This window comes from Strix aluco, chromosome 2, assembly GCF_031877795.1.
Source record: "Strix aluco isolate bStrAlu1 chromosome 2, bStrAlu1.hap1, whole genome shotgun sequence".
Lineage (NCBI taxonomy): Eukaryota > Metazoa > Chordata > Aves > Strigiformes > Strigidae > Strix > Strix aluco.
In genome coordinates this window covers 73773387-73791824 of record NC_133932.1, presented here as the reverse complement: position 1 = coordinate 73791824, position 18438 = coordinate 73773387, and the positions used below count along the sequence as shown (strand labels likewise).

Sequence of the window (18438 nt, the reverse complement as noted above, 5' to 3'; positions counted from 1 at the left end):
TTTGGAGAGATGTTGCGAGTTTTGATGAGCAACTAAGGAATGGATTCTGTTGCTTGAAGACAGAAAGAAAGGAAGCTCTACAGCTGTTTTGCGTTATGCTTACATCTGGTGTGGGCTAATTATTTACAAAAATTCAAAGGGAAAGGTCAGGCAGAGAACCCTTCCCTTTCTGTCCTTGAGGACTCGGGGACAGTGTAGCAATTAGATACAGCTGTGAAGAAATAATGCTATGAGTTGAAAATACTTGGATCCCTGTCCTGTGCTCTCTGTTAAAGGTCCACAGACTGTACATAGCAGCAGAAGAGTGGCCACTCCCACGTGAAGGGCCATGGCTGATTGTTTATTTTGCTACCATACAAATGCATTTTTATCCCATCTGTGCAAATCTGTCAAGTTGCACAGTGTCGAAGAGGTGGAGAAATGCGCTACTCCGTGTTGCTGGGTAGCCAAGCCAGTGAAACTATAAGAGAAGTGAGCTACAGCTGTATGACAGAGCTCCTTTTTCCCTGTGCAGTAAGAAGGAATTGCTATAACATCATGGGGGCGGAGGGAGGAGGTTGGCATTAAGCTGCTGTAGTATATAAATCTTGTGTTGTCTTTTTATATTTTATATATTTTAAAAATTATATTTCTTGTTGGTTCTGCTGCATACTTTGAGAGACACCTATAATAATTGCTTTTCCTTCCTGTGCTATTTCCCGTTCCCTTTGAAAGCACTGTAATAACCGTGTAAAAAGTAATGATGGCTGCAAGTCAGATGTATATATGACTGTGTAGTGTGCATGCCAGATTTGGACCCAAATTGTCTAGATGTCTAGAGAAATGAAGTCTTGGGCAAGGAATAAATCAGGCATGGCATATCTAAAATGTGCAGTGACATTCATGTTATCCTAGGCAATTTTGAAATTGGGAGGCAAAGAGAACAGAATACCTCTTTTGCTTCAGAAAAATCTCATAGGACTTTTTTTTCCTTTTAACAAGGTAATATATCAAATAAAGCTTTAACTGTGTGCATAGCACATCCTTTATTTGCAAGCTATTCAACAGCTTCCTAAAATTTAAGATAATAGGATGTAAGGTACACAGTCACGGGAGCACAGTATCTACAAATAGAGTGGTTTTTGGATCCATGTGTGAGGCAGGATCTTACCTGGTTTTGCTACTGTGTAAATTGCAGTTAATGGCTGAATAAGTGTCCTTGAAGGGAACATGTACTGTTTCAGAGGGCTATTTATGAATACTCTTAATACAGAGATCTGTAATAGCAGAAAACTGTCAGGATTTATTCTGATCTCAAAAATAGTTTGTCCATTTTGTCTATCTTCAGAAACGACTTGAAATTAAATGTGTTTAAAATGGATCCTTTGCTTATTCTTTGCTCCTCTATCTGTTCTGCATTGTCTTGTGTAGTAGGGCAAGCTATCGTGGCCTCTTTCTTTCTGTAATAACTGCAGGGACCAGTTCCATTTTATGGCTACTTCAGAAGTATGTGAAGTTGGACCTTTGCCACTGGAGCCGTACTTTTAGTGTGGCCATGAACATTTGCCTGGATCTCTCGGTTGCAGCATCTGCATAACCTCCCTTTTAAAAACAGAACATTAATTTTTAGTAAGCTTTCACATTTCTTCAGTAAATTGGGTTTTTATCCAAGTCTTCACGTTCAAATCATCTGCTTTTCTTTTATACGTTAAACTTCATTATGGGATTTTCCTCCCCCTCAAAGAAGATGCTTTTGTGGTTAAAGTACAGTACTATATTTCAGGAAATCAAGAGCTCAGTTTCTGGTTCAACCACAAATTTCCTGTGTGATTGCTTACTATCTCTGCCTTGGTTCCCCGCAGATGTAGTGATGAAGTTTTATAAATTTGCAGGTTAGCAGGGCCCATCTTGATCATTTAATCTGATACTCTGCATAATAGAAATGAAAAAAATTAATTGCTTGCAGAAACTACAGGGTTTTTTTCTGCTGTAACATCTTCAGAGATTTCACCAACCTTGATTTTGTTCAGGAATCCATTTCCCCTACTGAAATATTCTCACAGTTAATAATCTTCAGTGGTGATGTTGGGTTTTTTCTTCTTATTTTGAGTTTTACCTAAAAGTTTGCTCTTTTTCCCAAAAGTAAAAGACTTGGTTAAGTAAAATTCTTAGACTAGCCAAGGCACTTCTTAATAGTTTTCCTTGACTAAATTAAAGAGGTGTCTTAGTCAACCTGAGTGTTCAACATAGCTCCTGTTTTGGGTTAAAGAGGCACTAAATGGTTGGATTCAGTGTGTGTGTATCTCATCTGTACTGTGCATGCAAAATAGGACCATATTTTCAGAATACCTTTATTATAAGGGTTTATTCCTATTTGCTTCCACAGGTAGATGGCCAGGACTAGTTCTGCGCAGTTTAATGCAGTGCCATTTTGTTTTCCAGAAATAGTTTTAAAAATGCTGCTTTGAACTGGACTTGAGGTGGTCATTTGTTGCCCCAAGGTTTTACTGCATGCATGCATAGCATAGGTTGTGTGTCTTGAGCCAAAACCAGTTAATATGCTAGAAACTTCTGCAAAAGGGTTTTCAGGGAAGCAGACCAGTAGAAGCAGGCTGCTAACCACAAACTGATAAACCCTTTCATGACAGGTTCTTTAGGCCTCTTGTATTCATTCTGGTTTTTTTTTCTGAACCTGTTTGGTTTTGGCGGTTGTAGCTCTATGCAAACAATTTTGTCAATATAAAATCACGATTACTGCTACTTTTTATTTTTGCTTAATACTCTGCTCCAGCATATATATTCAAATATTTCACTTCTGTTTCAGCAAGAATGTTCCACTGAGAGCTCATGTTCAGCTGGAGTCAACACCCTCCCATGTCTGCTAATGGAAAGCTAATTTGAGCCCTCCTTAGTCATCTTTAGTCATATCTTAGATTAAAACACAGAAGAAACTGCACATATGTTAATTTTACTGACTTTGCTTTAAGCAAGCTAAGGACTACTTTGCAGCTCTGCCAACAAGAGGAATCATAAGGACAGTATGTTAAGACATAGTGGCAAACATCGAGGCACCAACTCCACGCTCTAGGCTCTGCAACTAGCTTGGGTTTTTTTGTTTGTTTGTTGTTTGTTTGTTTTAAGTAATTTTTCTGAGGTTTTACTTTTAGGCAATTAGTAGTCTGCAATTTACTAAAGCTTCGTTTGATCATGTTAAAATGTAAGTTGTTCAACTAAGTCTATTTCTAGGCAATTCACGTTGTTTTTCATGATTGATCTCTACTCCCATTATCTGTTGTTCCACTATGTTTTTGTCATCACGGAAGTTGTCTAAAATTATATTTTCTTTCAAATCATTTAACTGCTTATGAAGCTATAGAACAACACAAAGTTGCAAACAGAGTGATCCCTTTGATACTTAACTAGAAATACCTGCTGAATTTAACAGTTTGCCGTGTGGGGGCTGTTCTGATTTTTCTCATCTCCCCTCTGAAATTCTCATTTATCAGAATGGTAAGCAACATAAAGCCAGATGTCTTACAGAAGTCCTCTGTGTCACCACAATTATTTTGTCAGCCCAAATAATGACCCCATTTAAAGAAGGTGTGGAGACTGGGACAGCCTATTTTCTCCAGAAGCAACTAGAGTGATGCTAATTATATACCTATCTGTTATTTTCTTACAAGTTAATGACCACAGAGACCTCACCGTCCAATTGTTTCTCAGTATTCCTGGATAGCTAGTTATAACTTCCATTCTCTCACTTGGTTTCATTTTCTTAAATAGCACTTATTTTCCACCTGTCATATTGTTTTATTTTTGGAACACAGTCAGTACTAGGCTGGTAATGTTTTGATGTCTAGTAATACTTCAAGGCACATCTGCTTAGTTCTAATAATTGCTTATTCTGTTCCAAAAAAACCTACCTTAGTTAATTTTAAATTTCCTTCAAAATGCAACCCCATTTACACCTTAACTTAGCCTTGAAAATAGGTACAGAAACTATATGGTATTCTGCTCTCATTTCACCCTGCACTGATTACTGTATCATTTCTTACAGTATGTACCTACCTTCTAGGAACATATTAAGATATGTGGTATAATTTTTCTTCCTCTGCATTTAGGAAAATAACTACTTGTCTGAGAAGGATATTGGGCAGTTGCTAGAGGAGGCAAAGTAAGGAAAAAAGTACCTTGCATCACAACGGAAGATGACAAATCTTATAAGAGCCCTCAATTTCTAATAGTCTTAAGAAATAGAAGTGGGAGAGGCTATGGAAGTTGTTAGTCTGTTGTTGCTCCTTCTTCCTTCTCCTTCCCAACAGAATCAACTCGATCTGAGCTACTCTGATAGGTGTTGCCATCAGAATTCATTACACAGTATTCAGACAAACCTGTAAAAGTTGTCTCCCTTGCAAAGATAAAGTTTACTTACATGGTAAAAAAATTTAGATTGGGGGGTGGTGTGGGGGGGTGTGACCTGTTTATTTTAGCTCTAATTGTGATGCTTTTTGGTCTTTTTTTTCTGTCCCAGACCACTGAAACTGTTAACAAAGGAGTAAAACTTTAATTTTATGTGAGAAGACAATACAAAAAGTGTATGAACGTATTTGGGATATTTAGGTACCTTACTGCTGCCCAGAAGAAAGGAATTCGTAATTCAGGGCTTTAAGATGAAAGGACTCAAAAAGATGATCTTAAGCCAGACACTCAGGATTCACCTGAAAAACTTAAGCATGCATGTTCAAAGCTTTGGGGAGGGGGGGGTTAAAAAGTCTCTAAATGTTATTTTCCTTCTATACCCCTCTGCCCCTTTACCCCCCTATTATTATTATTTTCCCTTCATCTTTCCCATCCTGTAGTTTTCATCCCTTCCCATTCCTCCCCTTCCCAGAGTTTCCTTTCCCCACTTCTTTGTGTCCCCTTTTGCATTAATCCAGGCCTTGAATTCTGTAAAGGAACTATATTTATTAGATAAGTTTAATAAAATGTTATCCCTCTTCAAAGTAGTATGATGAACTCAACTGCACAATCTGCAACTTCATACAGTTGAGAGACCAGTAATTTGTTACTCATACCTGGGAATATGTTCCACTGTTGTGTTTAGGAAACCACAAAAATTTTTGTTTGAATAGGTTGTGCCCTCTGTAGGTGTATATGCACTTTAGATATGAAATTATATATATATAAATATATTATATATTTTATATACACAGTACATCTATATACCTACACACACAGAGACACATGCATTGTCAGATGTGTATGTCTTTTAAGTAGCAGTGGATGATATGCTGCCAGGAAACTTTACATTGTTTCTGCACTTCTAGATAAGGCTTTAAATTACCAGTGGTACCAGCTGTGCCTAAATTTAAAGATAATGGGAAACGGTAATAGCAAGCTGCCACATAAATAAAAAGTTGAAAGTGAAAGGAGGAAGATAGATTGAGCAAGCAGCTCATGAGAAAGTATTCATTTCCAAAATGCAGTACAGAAAGAAGAAAACTAAAGGGAGTCTGAATCTTAGACGTTCACTCTGTACATTAAGTTTAATGGTTCTATCAACGGCTTCATATGACAGGAAATGATCTGGGCGTTTTGTTCACTTCACATTCTGGATGCCCTTAGTTTCAGAGAGCAACTGGTAACATGGATTGCACCTCGGAAGGGGACAGCTGAACTCTCCCTTTGGCTTTAGTGAGGAAAGAGCAGCGATGAAATCCGTGGACTGTGTGCACGTCATCCAACAGAAGGATACCGCCTCCTGTCCCTCTGCCCCCTCTGGTGCTGCTTCAGGCACCACGGGACTTTTTTCTGTCACATTCCTGTGGCTTGCAATGCTCCTGTCCTCTTTTGCAGCAGTCTCTCTTTACCATGTTATCACCCTGAAAACAGAACTAGAAGCTCTGCGCAGCGAGCTGATCTACAGGGTCCAGGCAAGGTCTCCGCTAGACCGGCCACCCGTGTCCCCTGATGAAAATAAAGCGGGTACCCCTGTTTCTTCCTTCCTGCAAGTGTCTGCAGCTGGCGCCAGGCAGGTAAGCTGGAAGGGTGGTTTTTGGCTTGCAGGGGATGAGCAAATGTGAGGCTGCATTCACTGCCTGTCACTTCTGCCCTTCAGGAGAACAGGCTTCCTGGTCCTGGCCCAGCTGAGAGCTTCCAAAAGGAAATCTGGAATGGGAGCAGAAACAGGTGGAGAAGATCTGTTGTCCACACAGAAGAAACAGGTAAATAGCATCTGGTGGAGTGGGTTGGGATGCTGCAGTTCGATACTGTCTTGAGAAAAGCAGCAGTGCTTGACTCATGTCTTCTCCTGTCAGCCGATCCGTGCTCCCAGAGCCCATTAAGGTTTTTACAACTATTGTTGAATGAATGGTGTTAACTGTAGGTATATTCTCCTAATGGTTACCATACTGTTTAAGGTACCAAATATTTATGCTGTCTGCAGATTGAACTTTGAACGTTAGATCCCAAATCTTCTTGTAATGGAGGTATTTCTCAATGATGCAGTAGAGTAAGGCAACTTTAAATTCTTCAGACTGTAAATTACTCAATTCTAAATCCATCATTCTCAGTTAAGGGTAATGCCTAACTTGCTTCTCTCTGATCAGTATTAGGGAGGGAAAGATATTATTAAAAATGCCAAGTCATTTTTCTGGGAAAACATGTTCATGCTAAAAGAGAGAAGTAACAAGAAAACTCCTTAACTTCAGGGAAGTAGGAGCTTTCAAAGAGAAAGGCTGGCTTGTACCTGTCAAAAGAGGCAGACTACAAGGAATTCAGAAGTTTAGCATCATTTCTGAATTAAAACAATCTTTTATTATAATGAGCAAAATGAATACAGGCATGCCTGTCCTGTAAGATATTTTTATCTTTTTAAAACGTGCTGCAGAGAACACTGAAGATTGTGCTCCATAAAAGACATCTGATGTGTATTATAATGCTTGAATATTAATGGGATATATTTGTTTCCTTTGGGGATAAAAAGCTTACATTTTTTCCTTTTTCTCTTTCCAAATACAATGATGCCTGATAGGATGAAATACAGAATTTTATTATAATAATTTGCATACATACTCTAATTGCACCGAGTAACTAAAGATGTTCTTGAGTTGCTAAATCAGTTCAATCCTCTTATGGATACTTTTAGATTGTAAAAGCCTGATACTTTTAGATTGATTAATACTTTTAGATGAAAGCTGTTATCTTAAATTATTAATAGATGAAGTTAAAACGGAGTTAAAATGGAGTAATTTGTAGGTATAGACTAAATTATACTTTGCTTAAAATGTGCTTTTGATTGACTAATTAATGTGAAATGTATTTCACTTAAGCTTCAGCAAGCTAAATGAAATTGAGGTTCTAGAGTATAACCACTCTATTTACTTCCAGGTCTCTCAAAAGAAAGTATTCATTTAGGACATCACCTAAAATTCATAGGTTTAAATGGGATTCCTTCTATTTCATTAGTAATCTTTGGTTCAGGGTCTTGGCTAAGAGTGATTTCACAAACAGGAATGAGAACAATATTGCTTAAATTGTATTTCTTGTAGCCTGTTTCCTATCACAGGAACCACAGAGCTTCCCTGCTCTCCCCACCCTAGCATCTCCCAAATAAAAAGTAGTGGTCTTTTATACCTAAAGCACAAGTATCTTCAAAAATAAAGAGGCATGTCTTTTTAAAATGAATGTTACAGCATCACTATGCAAGTTATTCAGTTCCCTTCACAGTAGCTTTCATCTTTATTCTTATTGCTATTTGAGGTTGTATGGGGGAGAGGAAGTTTTTGGGGTCCTCAGCTGTGCTTCTGGCAGATGTAAAATTCTTCTCATCAGGTAGCCACCTCTGGTTATACCTATTTGTCTTTCTTCACATAAAATTCTAATTAAGCTACCTATTTCTGTAAGCTTTTTTTTAAAGATACGGCTGGCTTTAAAATTGTTTATGTTGGATAACTGAAAGCATGGAATATAAACATTAATTTAAAAGAGAAAAGCTACATAGGTTGACCTACTACAAACCTGTTTTCTAACATGACCATCATATTTTTATACATAAAAAGGAAAAAAGTAAATTACAAATCTTGCATTTATATAAAAGGTTATCTGTTAGACAGGGTTACCTTTCTGTCTGCTATATAATTACAAGAAATAAAACTTGTCAGAATTCAGTAAGATGTTACATTTTCTCAGATCAGATTTCACTGATGGCCATGAACCTACTAGTCAATGCTAAATTTTGTTTTAGCAGAGTGAGTGAAATAAAACAACATGGTGTTGTTCATGGTGCTGAATCCTGTCTGTTTCTTGGTCATGTACACAGAATTACTAGCCCTGCATTTTGATCTTCTCGCATCCATTTCTGGGTACCAGAATCCCAGCAGCCTTCAAATCATCCTGCAGATGTGCTGCACTCATTCTGGTACAATGGCAGATAAATGAGGGTATCGAGTGAGGTGCCTTGTTCTTGTCCTATTTCTGTTTGCTTCAACAAGGTCTCAAAGTAGGGTCTGGTCTCATAATTAATTGTTGACCCATAATTTCAGTTTAACATGGCCCAATTCCTTAGAAAGTGAATACTTGAAAATGTCACTGATGTACCATTGTTTCTCTTTGCTTCATCAGAGAGCAGAAGTAAAATACAGAACCATTGTTTTGTTTATAAATAAAGTTGTGGTTCAATACTCTTTTCTTTCTAAACTTTAATCATTAAATTCCAGAAATAGGTGCCCCGTGATTCTTTTTAGGCCCAGCACAGCCCTTCTTGAACATATGGAATTTCTATATTATTTTTTTCTATTTGCTTGATGTTATAGGCATAAAAGTGGCCACAAATTAGAATTTTAATTAAAATGACAGTTGAATGAAAATGGATCTAATACAATGTTGTTATTTCATATTTTTATGGGGTATGCATTTGTCTGTGTTCATGCATAAAACTGTTAGTCATCAGTAGTTGTACATTTTGTGTCTCGAGAAAATTTCCAGCTCAAGTAGGTTGAAGAGATGGATTTCAAGCATCAGTTCCAAATAAAGCTGTACAGTTAGCAGTCAGAACTAGAGTTCTTGATACACAACGAGTAGGAGTTAATGGGTGATTTTGAAAGGTACATATTATTAATGTGCAAGCAGAGAGATCATCTAACCACTTCTGGCAAATGTCATATCAGGACACATAAGAACAGATATATTTTTTCTTATTTGTCTTTCTTTTTATATATGTTGCCTGTAGAGGAAAATCACTACACAACAAAAACCTCTCCTGAATTTTATACCCTGTTCAAAATTATTGATTGCCTTGCCTATGTGTTTCTCTCTAAGCTGTATATGCGCTTGAGTCCAGGAACAAGATATAGGTTCCATTACCCAAGCCAGTACAATATACGAATGTCAAGTTTCATTTACATACTCTCTCTGTGCCTTGTTCTGATCATTACTGTGGGATTCTGATTCCTACAGCCAAGTAGGGATAAGAGCATCAGGTCTTCTATAAACTCAAATTCAGGCAACATTCTTCTGTGATTGGATTGGAGCATCCGTGGACTATATTTACTTTGGTGTATTGAAGTTATCCATCTCAATCAGTCTGATTGCATGTATGGAAGGAACTGAGGAGAAATTCTAATTCCACAAAGCAGTAAGGCAGGCTGAGCTGGCGTGTGACTTGGCAATTTTTTTTTTTTCACTAGAAGTTCCTGGGTTGTACTCCAATATCAGTTGTGTCCATGGAAAATAACTATTGTCATGGAAGTGTGATGTATAAGTTGTGAGGATTTTGCCATTGTTCTTGGTATAATTGTCTTACTAGCACATTGCTACATTTGCTTTGGCAAATTGGTGCATTTATTGGTTAGAAGTATTTTGACTCTGTATGTTGTTGTTTTAGATCTCTGTGAGACAGGGATAGCAAGGACTTTTACAAGTGAAACTTGACTTCAGTGATCTTTGAATCAAGAAACCTAACCTTTTGTTAGTAGTCTAAACAAATGCCACATATAAAATTCCCTCACCAAATATTCAAAATACTTCTTATTTTATTGTTTGAAGAGAGGAAATATAAGAGTTCTCTTAATAAAAAAAGAAATATCTACTTCTTGAAAAGATGCGTTATTCTTTTTTGTTTCTGCTGACAACAGACTAACTCAAAAGGAAGTAGGCCCTTCTATGCAAGAGAATAGAAAAAGACTTATACAATGCCTGCAATTTTACGTGAAGGATTCCACTTGGTGAATGAATCAGTGCTGTGTATTATGCAGAACACTTCAATCCAAAATGCACAAAATAGGCTCTAATTTCTAAAAACAATATCCTGCTTTTTACTGTATAATAGAAGTCTACATAAAGTATTCTTAATTCTTAGTAAATTATTTTCTTGTTATTCTGATTGTAACATGTTACTGGTAATTCTGTTAAGGTCAGAATGATGCTAGATATTTGTCAGATATGAGTCATATCTGTAACTATGACCAAGCCATTTTAATGCAGGGACTGATTTAACCCATGATTAATGCCACATAAAGACTTCTTAATTAAAAAGCACCAAATTAAACAGTCTATAAAAATGCGCAAGCAAAAAGTGGAAGAAGATCTTTTGTGATGAGAAATGAAGAAGTTAAGGGAAGAAGGACTGGGAATTGTTCACGAACATGCATATCTTATAAATTGAATTATCTAGTATTTAAGTATGTTTTGGGAAGTCTACAGAGCACATATCTAGACCAAAGAACGAACCTAAACAAGCAGGTCTGCTTTTTAAAGTTCAGGTTTTTTCTTGGTTTTATTTCAGCAAAAATTGAGATAGATGTCTCAGGCCTCAGATATCGAAACTTTAAAACTTATGCATGAGTTCACAGACGATAAACTTGACATTTTGTTTGGATGGATTATGACATTGACTGCAAAATATTAAAATGATTATGCAAGTTAAATAATACAAAACCTTGCATGGGAGGGCAAATTTGGCTTTACCAATATCAGGTCTTAAATCATGCAGATATGCAGAAAGCTGTATTCCTATCCTGCTGCAAAAGCTAGCTTTTTTTTTTTTTAAATTGTGGTTACATTGCTCAACCGGTGGACAACACATCCCTTCATGTGCTGGCTGTGGTTTATAAAGGCATCTGGAGTCACTAACTTCTTCAGAATTGGCTCTTCTGTTTATGGAAGAAGACAGACTCTGAAATGTGTTTCTTCCCACCCACACCCTGCAGAGCGGTTAAAATCAGAAGAAGAAAAAAAAAAAGCTTATCAAAGCAAAGCTATTATATGAAGTCACAAGAGGATGGGGCACACTTTATTGTTCTAGATACACTCTGTTTTACACAGCTAGACCTCATAGTGACACTCAGGCTAGATATTTTTACACTTTTTAAAAACATATTTTCTGAATCTGGTATTCTGCTTACATTATTAATTATTCAAAAATCCTTTAGACTACAAAGCTGATGCTCAGGTTTGATTTACAGTGGGCTGAAGGGCATTCAGGTAGAGCTTTTGATTTATTCTGCTCAATGCTGGTAGTAACAATTCAACCCATATTTTGTAATGCATATATTCTTGATATTGTACTTCAGGTGAGATTTGGGTCCTTCTTGGAATAGAATTGCTAACAATTCTTAACAATGTTAACATTTTACTGAAAAACCCTGTTGCTTTACCCAGAAAATATACTCTGTATATTCATATCTTCTCCTCAATAGTAGTGTTGCTTACTCTGAATTTGTTTCAATTAATTGCTTAATTTTAAGCATGTATGTAGTTCCATTGAGCTCAAAGTGAAGTAATTGTATATACTGGAAATAGTTATGCGTCTGTCTTGGCTTCTGAACGTTTTTTTGAAGCATGTTGTTGTTCAATCCCTCAAACACTTTTTTAGGTATTATTTGTCCTTTGCGGCTTTAGGTAAAATGACCACTGTGCTAGTTTCTGTTCTCCTTATTGTCATGAATGACACTGTTCTATCCATATTTCTCCATGAAAAACAAGCTTACTATATTCTGTGGAGCCTTATTTCTATCTGCATAAACTAAAAAAAGAGACAGTGAGGTTTTTTTAGAGGATATGTGTAGATTTGGTATCTGTAGAATAAAGCAGATTTGGTATGTGCTTTAAAAAGATGGAAAAGATCTCAGACTGTACTGAACTTCGTGATTTTAATTAATTGTGTAGCAGTTTTCAGCAATGATGACTAGTATTTCCGTGCTGCAAACAACTGAAACATAAATCCAGACTTGCAAACTGTAAATCAGGATAGTTTCAAGAATGTCAATCAAGTTTGCAGAGCAGGTTGAACAAGAGTTGCTAAAGTAGCCATAACTTTCACTGCTTGTGGACACTACTCATTGGTACCCTGCTGGGTGGCAGTTAGTGTGAATCATAACCAATCCTCTCTTGTTTGGTTAGTGGAAAATCCAGTGGCCACACTAGTGAGTTCTTTTAAAAGCAGGAATGAAAGTTTTGGTTTAGCTTACTGAAATACTAGGGAATCAGAAAATTCCATTCACTAGGAAGGCACTTTGCTCCAAAGGAGAGTGAATTAATACCTTGTGAAATAAATTGCCTGATGTGCTTTCTTGTGCAATTCCAGCTAATGACATTTTGGTTTTATCTGGAAGCTTTTTTTCAGACAATTCTCTCACTTGCAAGTGTGATAGAAAAATGACTGAAGTCTAATACCTTTTTTTATTTGTGATGGCTTGTTTTTTCTATTCCTTATCAGGAGGCAGGGAATTCAGATGCCTTTAAATTCTTGGTTTGAAAATCTATAGATTTTGTCACATTATTGATGAGTATTGATAGAACTCAAGGACGTGTTCCACTGTAGGAGACAGGAGCTTGCAGGATAGCATTCCTGTTAACGTAAGTAGGGCTTACAGCTTGTGTGATCATCATGACATTGGAGCGTCCCCAGACATGCACTTGAATCTTTGTCCGCTGCCAGATGGCACCGCTGAGTGCTGGTGAGCATCCAGCCCTCTTCTGGTATTTTCCGGCAGGCCCCCTTGGAAAGGAAACTTAGATACAGAGAGAGGCTGCTTTCTACTTTAATCCTCTCACTGCCTGCCGTGCAGTGAGAAGTTCGTGCTGCTGGGCACTTGGTTGCACACGTGGGTACCACTGGCCGATGTAGAAACAGGAACTCATGGAGTAGGGCACCTCCCATTACATCAAGAGTGGCCAAATCTGACCCACAGCCTTCTTACCTGAAAAGAGATAAACAAAAATGGAGATTCAGCAATCCGTGGCAGAATTTTCATCTCTTGACCCTTAGTAAATTAATTTGGTTTCTGCCAAGTGCAGTAAATACTACTACTTTGTTTTCCAGCCTTCAAAGTAGCACTAGAACCAAATGTTTTCACTGAAATCTGCTCTAAACAAATGCAACTATCCTTTTTTCTTTTATCCTGTTCCCTGACATTTATGCTTAGCAGATTTTTTTAAAAGATCTTTGTTTCACTTGTGAGCCTATATTTTAACATACTGCAATATTTTTCTCAGATCAAACTCCAAGTTGGTCATTAGTGTCACTAGTCTCTACAGTTTTGAGTAATGCATCAGTTTTGACAGATACTAAGCTATTTGTTGTGTGTGCATTAATTTGCTAACAGTCATCTCTGTATCTTCCCTCTTAGTCTCAGTATAGGTTGATTGAGTGTGGATATCTGAAAATATATTGAAAGTACGTATATATGGATTTTGAGAATTTATTTTGAAAGTACCATGTAACCAGTATGTATGACTAATACTTTGCAGCAACTATGACTGGAATTTCTTTACATAATATAGTAAACATCATTAGAAAATCTCATATCTGTCACAGCTGGCAGGGTTGGGGGTTTTTTTGAGCTTTTTTTTTTTTTTAGAAAATTAACAAGGCTAACTCATCTTATGATTCCTAGCTCATTTGACTTATTGCTACATTTTTCAATTATATTAGGACCAGAGATTAAAACAAGCAAGTATTACTTGTGCGACTATCTGAGGCCTCCTGCTTAGCTGCATGATCTCTGAAAGTTATCTAGTACGTGTTGTGGTATGAATTTTGTTTTGGCATGTTTGAGTAAGGTCTGCATTAAAATCAACAGATTATGTTTTCAAATAAGTGGTGAGACGGAGAGAAGATTTTTTTTCATGTCCTTTTTTTCTAAAAGAAGTTTCAAAAGCTTACTCTATTACTGATTTACATTTCTTTGATTTCAAAATGCTTTCACTTTGCAGTGCTGCAGGCCTGCTTGCAACTGATTGCTGACAGCAAAAGTGATATCCAACAGAAAGGTAAGAATAAGTTCCATGATTTATAGCTGACTATTCCATGTATTAACTCTTCCATCCAATTTTATCTAACTTCAAAGCAGTAACTGAGTTATGTCACCAAATTAAAAAAAAAAAAAAAAAAAAAAGAGGTCCCTGCATCTGGACAGCTCTTGCAGATATCCTCTTTTCAGTGGGGAAATCCAGCTAGTGAGACTGGAAGTCTTGACTAGAAGTCATCTTTGTTAATCTTTGGCAGATGAAAATGAAGAAAGTAACTTTTGTTTCTGACTACCCTGAAATTATTGTTTCTTTTAGATGATTCAAGCATTATCCCTTGGCTTCTGAGCTTTAAACGTGGAACAGCACTGGAAGAACAAGGAAATAAAATTGTGATCAAAGAAACAGGATATTTTTTCATATATGGGCAGGTGAGAAAGCTCAATTCACTTCAGCATCTGACTTTTTAAAGGATTTTTGATGTCTCCATACAATATGTTTGAAGTCTGCACCTCTTCATTCTGTAGGTTTTATATACTGATACAACATTTGCTATGGGACACCTAATACAGAGGAAGAAGGCCCATGTGTTTGGTGATGATCTCAGCTTGGTGACATTGTTTCGTTGCATCCAAAATATGCCACAATCTTATCCGAATAATTCTTGCTATACTGCTGGTAAACATCTAAGTTTTCCTTTTCTTTGTTTGCAAATAAACTGTATCAAATAGAATCTGTAGTGTTGGGTGATTACGTATTGTGGCAGTTGTAAAGAAAATGGACTGCATTCACGGATCTGATTAATTGCAAAATTACAGAATACTTTAAAAAAATATGGTTTTATATAAAGCATCAGCAGTTGGAGGGTATGCATCTAACTTAGGTGATCTGAACAATTCCCCTCTCTCCATGACCACATGACTATATAATGTGGTTAGATACTTTGGTGCTTTCAGTTAGATGTCTGAAGCAGGCAAAAGGGGTACATACTGTCCTTATTGAAGAACTCAGTTTAACTTAGGGTTTGAATTCCACATTTAGTTGTCCCAATAAAATATTTAGGAGCCTATGTTCTGCTTTAAAACATCATATGTGAATTTTAGCCATCCAATTTTTGCATACATTATTGTAGGATTTCCAAAGATATTTCTTATCAGCTTAATTCTCTACTCCTTATAATGGCTACTGCAGTTTTACTCTTTGGTTAGATGAAAAATAGTGAATTCCTATAAGGAGCTCTTTCTGACTGCACAAATTAGGAACACCACAAGAAAGGCCAATTAAAATGTTTAATGCAAGTCCAGCAGGCTCAATGCTCAATATATATGTATATTCCTGCAGTAGTATTTAAGGAATTATTGTCAAGGCCTATTAAACCTTGTTCAGTAGCTCTTACCTGTCTGTCTTTCCCCCTTAATGGTGGATTTGAGGGTTTTCTCTTTTGTTATTTTCCAGCAAGATCTATGCGAATAGAAACTATCTTTTTTTCCAATGCCTTATAAAAAAGTGACATTGAACGATGGAGTTGACTGTTGGCAAGTAATGGCATTAAACAAATGGGATGGGGAAGGAAACTAATTTTTTTTCCAAATAAAACCAAATTGGCTACTTCCTCCTGGCAATTGAGGCTGTCCAAACATTTTCTTTAACTTTCTGTCCATGCACCCAGACATTCTGGCATCATAACCACCTTCAAGTTCATCTATCCTCTTGCTTCACCCTTGTATTACTCCCCCCCTTTCTTAACTAGGATCTCCACTCCATTCTGTCACTTCAAGGTTCCTGCTTCCCAAATTCCCACCCTCCTGCTTTCACCTGAAAAACAAAATCTCACTGCAGTATCTCATGCTGTTAAGCATGTGCCACAGCAGATGTTAGATGTGCTCTCAGCTTAGTGACTGCAACTTGGAGACGAGGTGCTTTCGGTTATCATGTCAGCTGATGTGTGTCTGGCAGGAAGCAGACCTTTGCGCTCTGCAGTTGCAGTGGATCAGCTGATGTCTGGTAACTTCATTTGGTTGGTAAAGCTCATGAGAATCTCTTCCAGTGTGGGAACGTAGTGGTCTAGGACCAGCAATACCCAATGCTGACCTTTCCTGTCACATCACCATAACATGAGGAATCTGGGTACACCACTGTTATGAATTTTTGCAGCGTTTGCTTAAGTGAACTGTGATATGCTGAGTGCGGAATGGAAAGTAGGTCCAGCTCCACAGAGCATGTTAAACGTCAGCTTTGGGTAGGCTGCGATTTGTAAGATTGTACCTAAAGGTAAAAAAAGCACTTGTCACAAGTAACAAGCCACGCTTATATTTGTAAGATGATGTGTAATGACTTTTTGAATACCATTCATGAAAGTAATGTATTTGAAATATTAACTTAAAAATATTCCAAATCTTTTGCCAGGCATTGCAAAATTAGAAGAAGGGGATGAACTTCAACTTACAATACCACGGAGAAGGGCCAAAATATCCTTGGATGGAGATGGTACTTTTTTTGGTGCAGTTAGACTCCTCTGAAGCCCTTCATTTCTGTTGTTATGCTTAATCCAGTTTTATTCTTTTCCTATGCCTTTGTCAGAAAAAATATTGAATTGTAATAAAGCTGCCAATTCAGTCTTTCCCCATCAACCACCAGCTTCTGAGAACTTTTCTTCGGTTTAATAAGTTAACACAAAACAGGAACCACACCAGACATACTTGTGAGATATAACCATCATGTGATCAGCAGAAAGCAAATTTATTTTAGACAATGGGAAACTCTAAGTAACAACTGTAAGGCAATGGGTTTTTTGGCTTTGAAACAATTTCTTGTCCATATCAAAGAAGGAGTTGACCATAAAGTACAGCATAAACAGGACAGTTGACTATCAAATTGTTATCCATATTTGAGAAGGAAAACTAAAAAACTAAAACACAAGTACATCTTAAATTTGCCTTGTTTCATCAATAAAAGATTTGAAGTGTAAAGTATGGGAAAGAAACATCAAACGGTAGATTCCTCATCACAAAATGGAGGTGTCAGTTGGGTTCTGGTTTGGGTTTTTTTTTTTGTTTTTTCTTTGATGCCAAGATTTTGGGAAAGGAAAAAGTCTAAATATATGGGATAATGTAAATAAACTCCTCAGAAATATACAGAATAGTAGCCACTGGCTTGTTTCCTCCCTGTGAAAAAAAGGTGTATAAGTTACTAAAATCTATTAGTATTTACTAATTACAATTAATTTTACTGGAAAAAGGACATGTAAGATGCTTCAACAGCTCAATCTTCAAAGCATTGCTACTCATCAAGGAATATGTGTATACTTCTATGTAAGCAAGGCAGGGATAGAAAGAAATACGGTGAGATTAGACACAATGCAGTAGGTCGAACTGGATTTCTGGCTTCGTAATTTCTGCAGTCATATATAGATGTTATATATATATACAGTATATGTGTATATATATGAAAGTACACACACATAAATAAGCCTTTGACATTTGGGCACAGAATTTTATCTTCTTTTGTATAGTTTATCCAATGGAAATATTGCTGCATACATAGTTTTTGTATTTCTCTTGCTTTTTGCTATGATCCATTCTATTCAATATAGTAAAAAGAAAAATCCAATAAACCTGGAATCAGCCATACAGCTAAGAAAATACATCTGTATCCCAGAAATCTGGGCTTAATCCCTAGGTTAACTATAGGCTTTTTCTGCAGTTTTGAATATATTGCTTAACTCTGTTTCACACACACACACACACAAAAAGATGTCTTTTTTCTTTTCTTTTGTCCATCTGCTTTGATCAGTAAATAAGATTTATGTCTTTTTACCCCAAGAATCCATGTGTATTGCATGGTCAAGGTAATAATAGCATGGTAATAATGTGGTCAAGACATCTAGGAGCTATTGTAATACAAACATTGAATACTTATTCCACTGATCTTCAAAGAAGTATTAAAGTGCTACTGGAATAGATGAAATGATAAAATCCACAGTAATGAACTGTACTTAATTTGAAAATATTTCTTAAGGATTGAGAATTGTGTCATATAAACTCATTTAGTAAAGAAAAGACGCTTTGTATATTGCCGTCTCCTCATCTGTTTTTATAAATCACGATGATTTAAATGAGTTCTTATGGTGATAGACAATAAATAAAAGAGATTTGGAGCTAGGAATTAAGGACTATGGTAAATTAATGAAACAATTAATTCAACTTCTCTGGG

The 18438-nt window shown here is 36.7% G+C and overlaps 1 protein-coding gene across 3 annotated transcripts in view; it reads left to right on the top strand.

The window, feature by feature from the left end:
- TNFSF13B (TNF superfamily member 13b) overlaps positions 1-16856 on the top strand; it is a 30431-nt gene extending 13575 nt beyond the window's left edge. For 2 of the 3 annotated variants that reach the window (XM_074815331.1, XM_074815329.1), the window contains 6 exons: positions 5605-6014; positions 6098-6203; positions 14194-14250; positions 14545-14657; positions 14754-14904; positions 16633-16856. In XM_074815331.1, coding sequence (XP_074671432.1) covers positions 5691-6014; positions 6098-6203; positions 14194-14250; positions 14545-14657; positions 14754-14904; positions 16633-16745 — 864 coding nt within the window. In that variant the 5' untranslated portion in view covers positions 5605-5690 and the 3' untranslated portion in view covers positions 16746-16856. The remainder of the gene's footprint in view (positions 1-5604; positions 6015-6097; positions 6204-14193; positions 14251-14544; positions 14658-14753; positions 14905-16632) is intronic. The other variant, XM_074815332.1, reaches the window with a different exon arrangement.
- The last annotated feature ends 1582 nt before the right edge of the window (positions 16857-18438 follow it).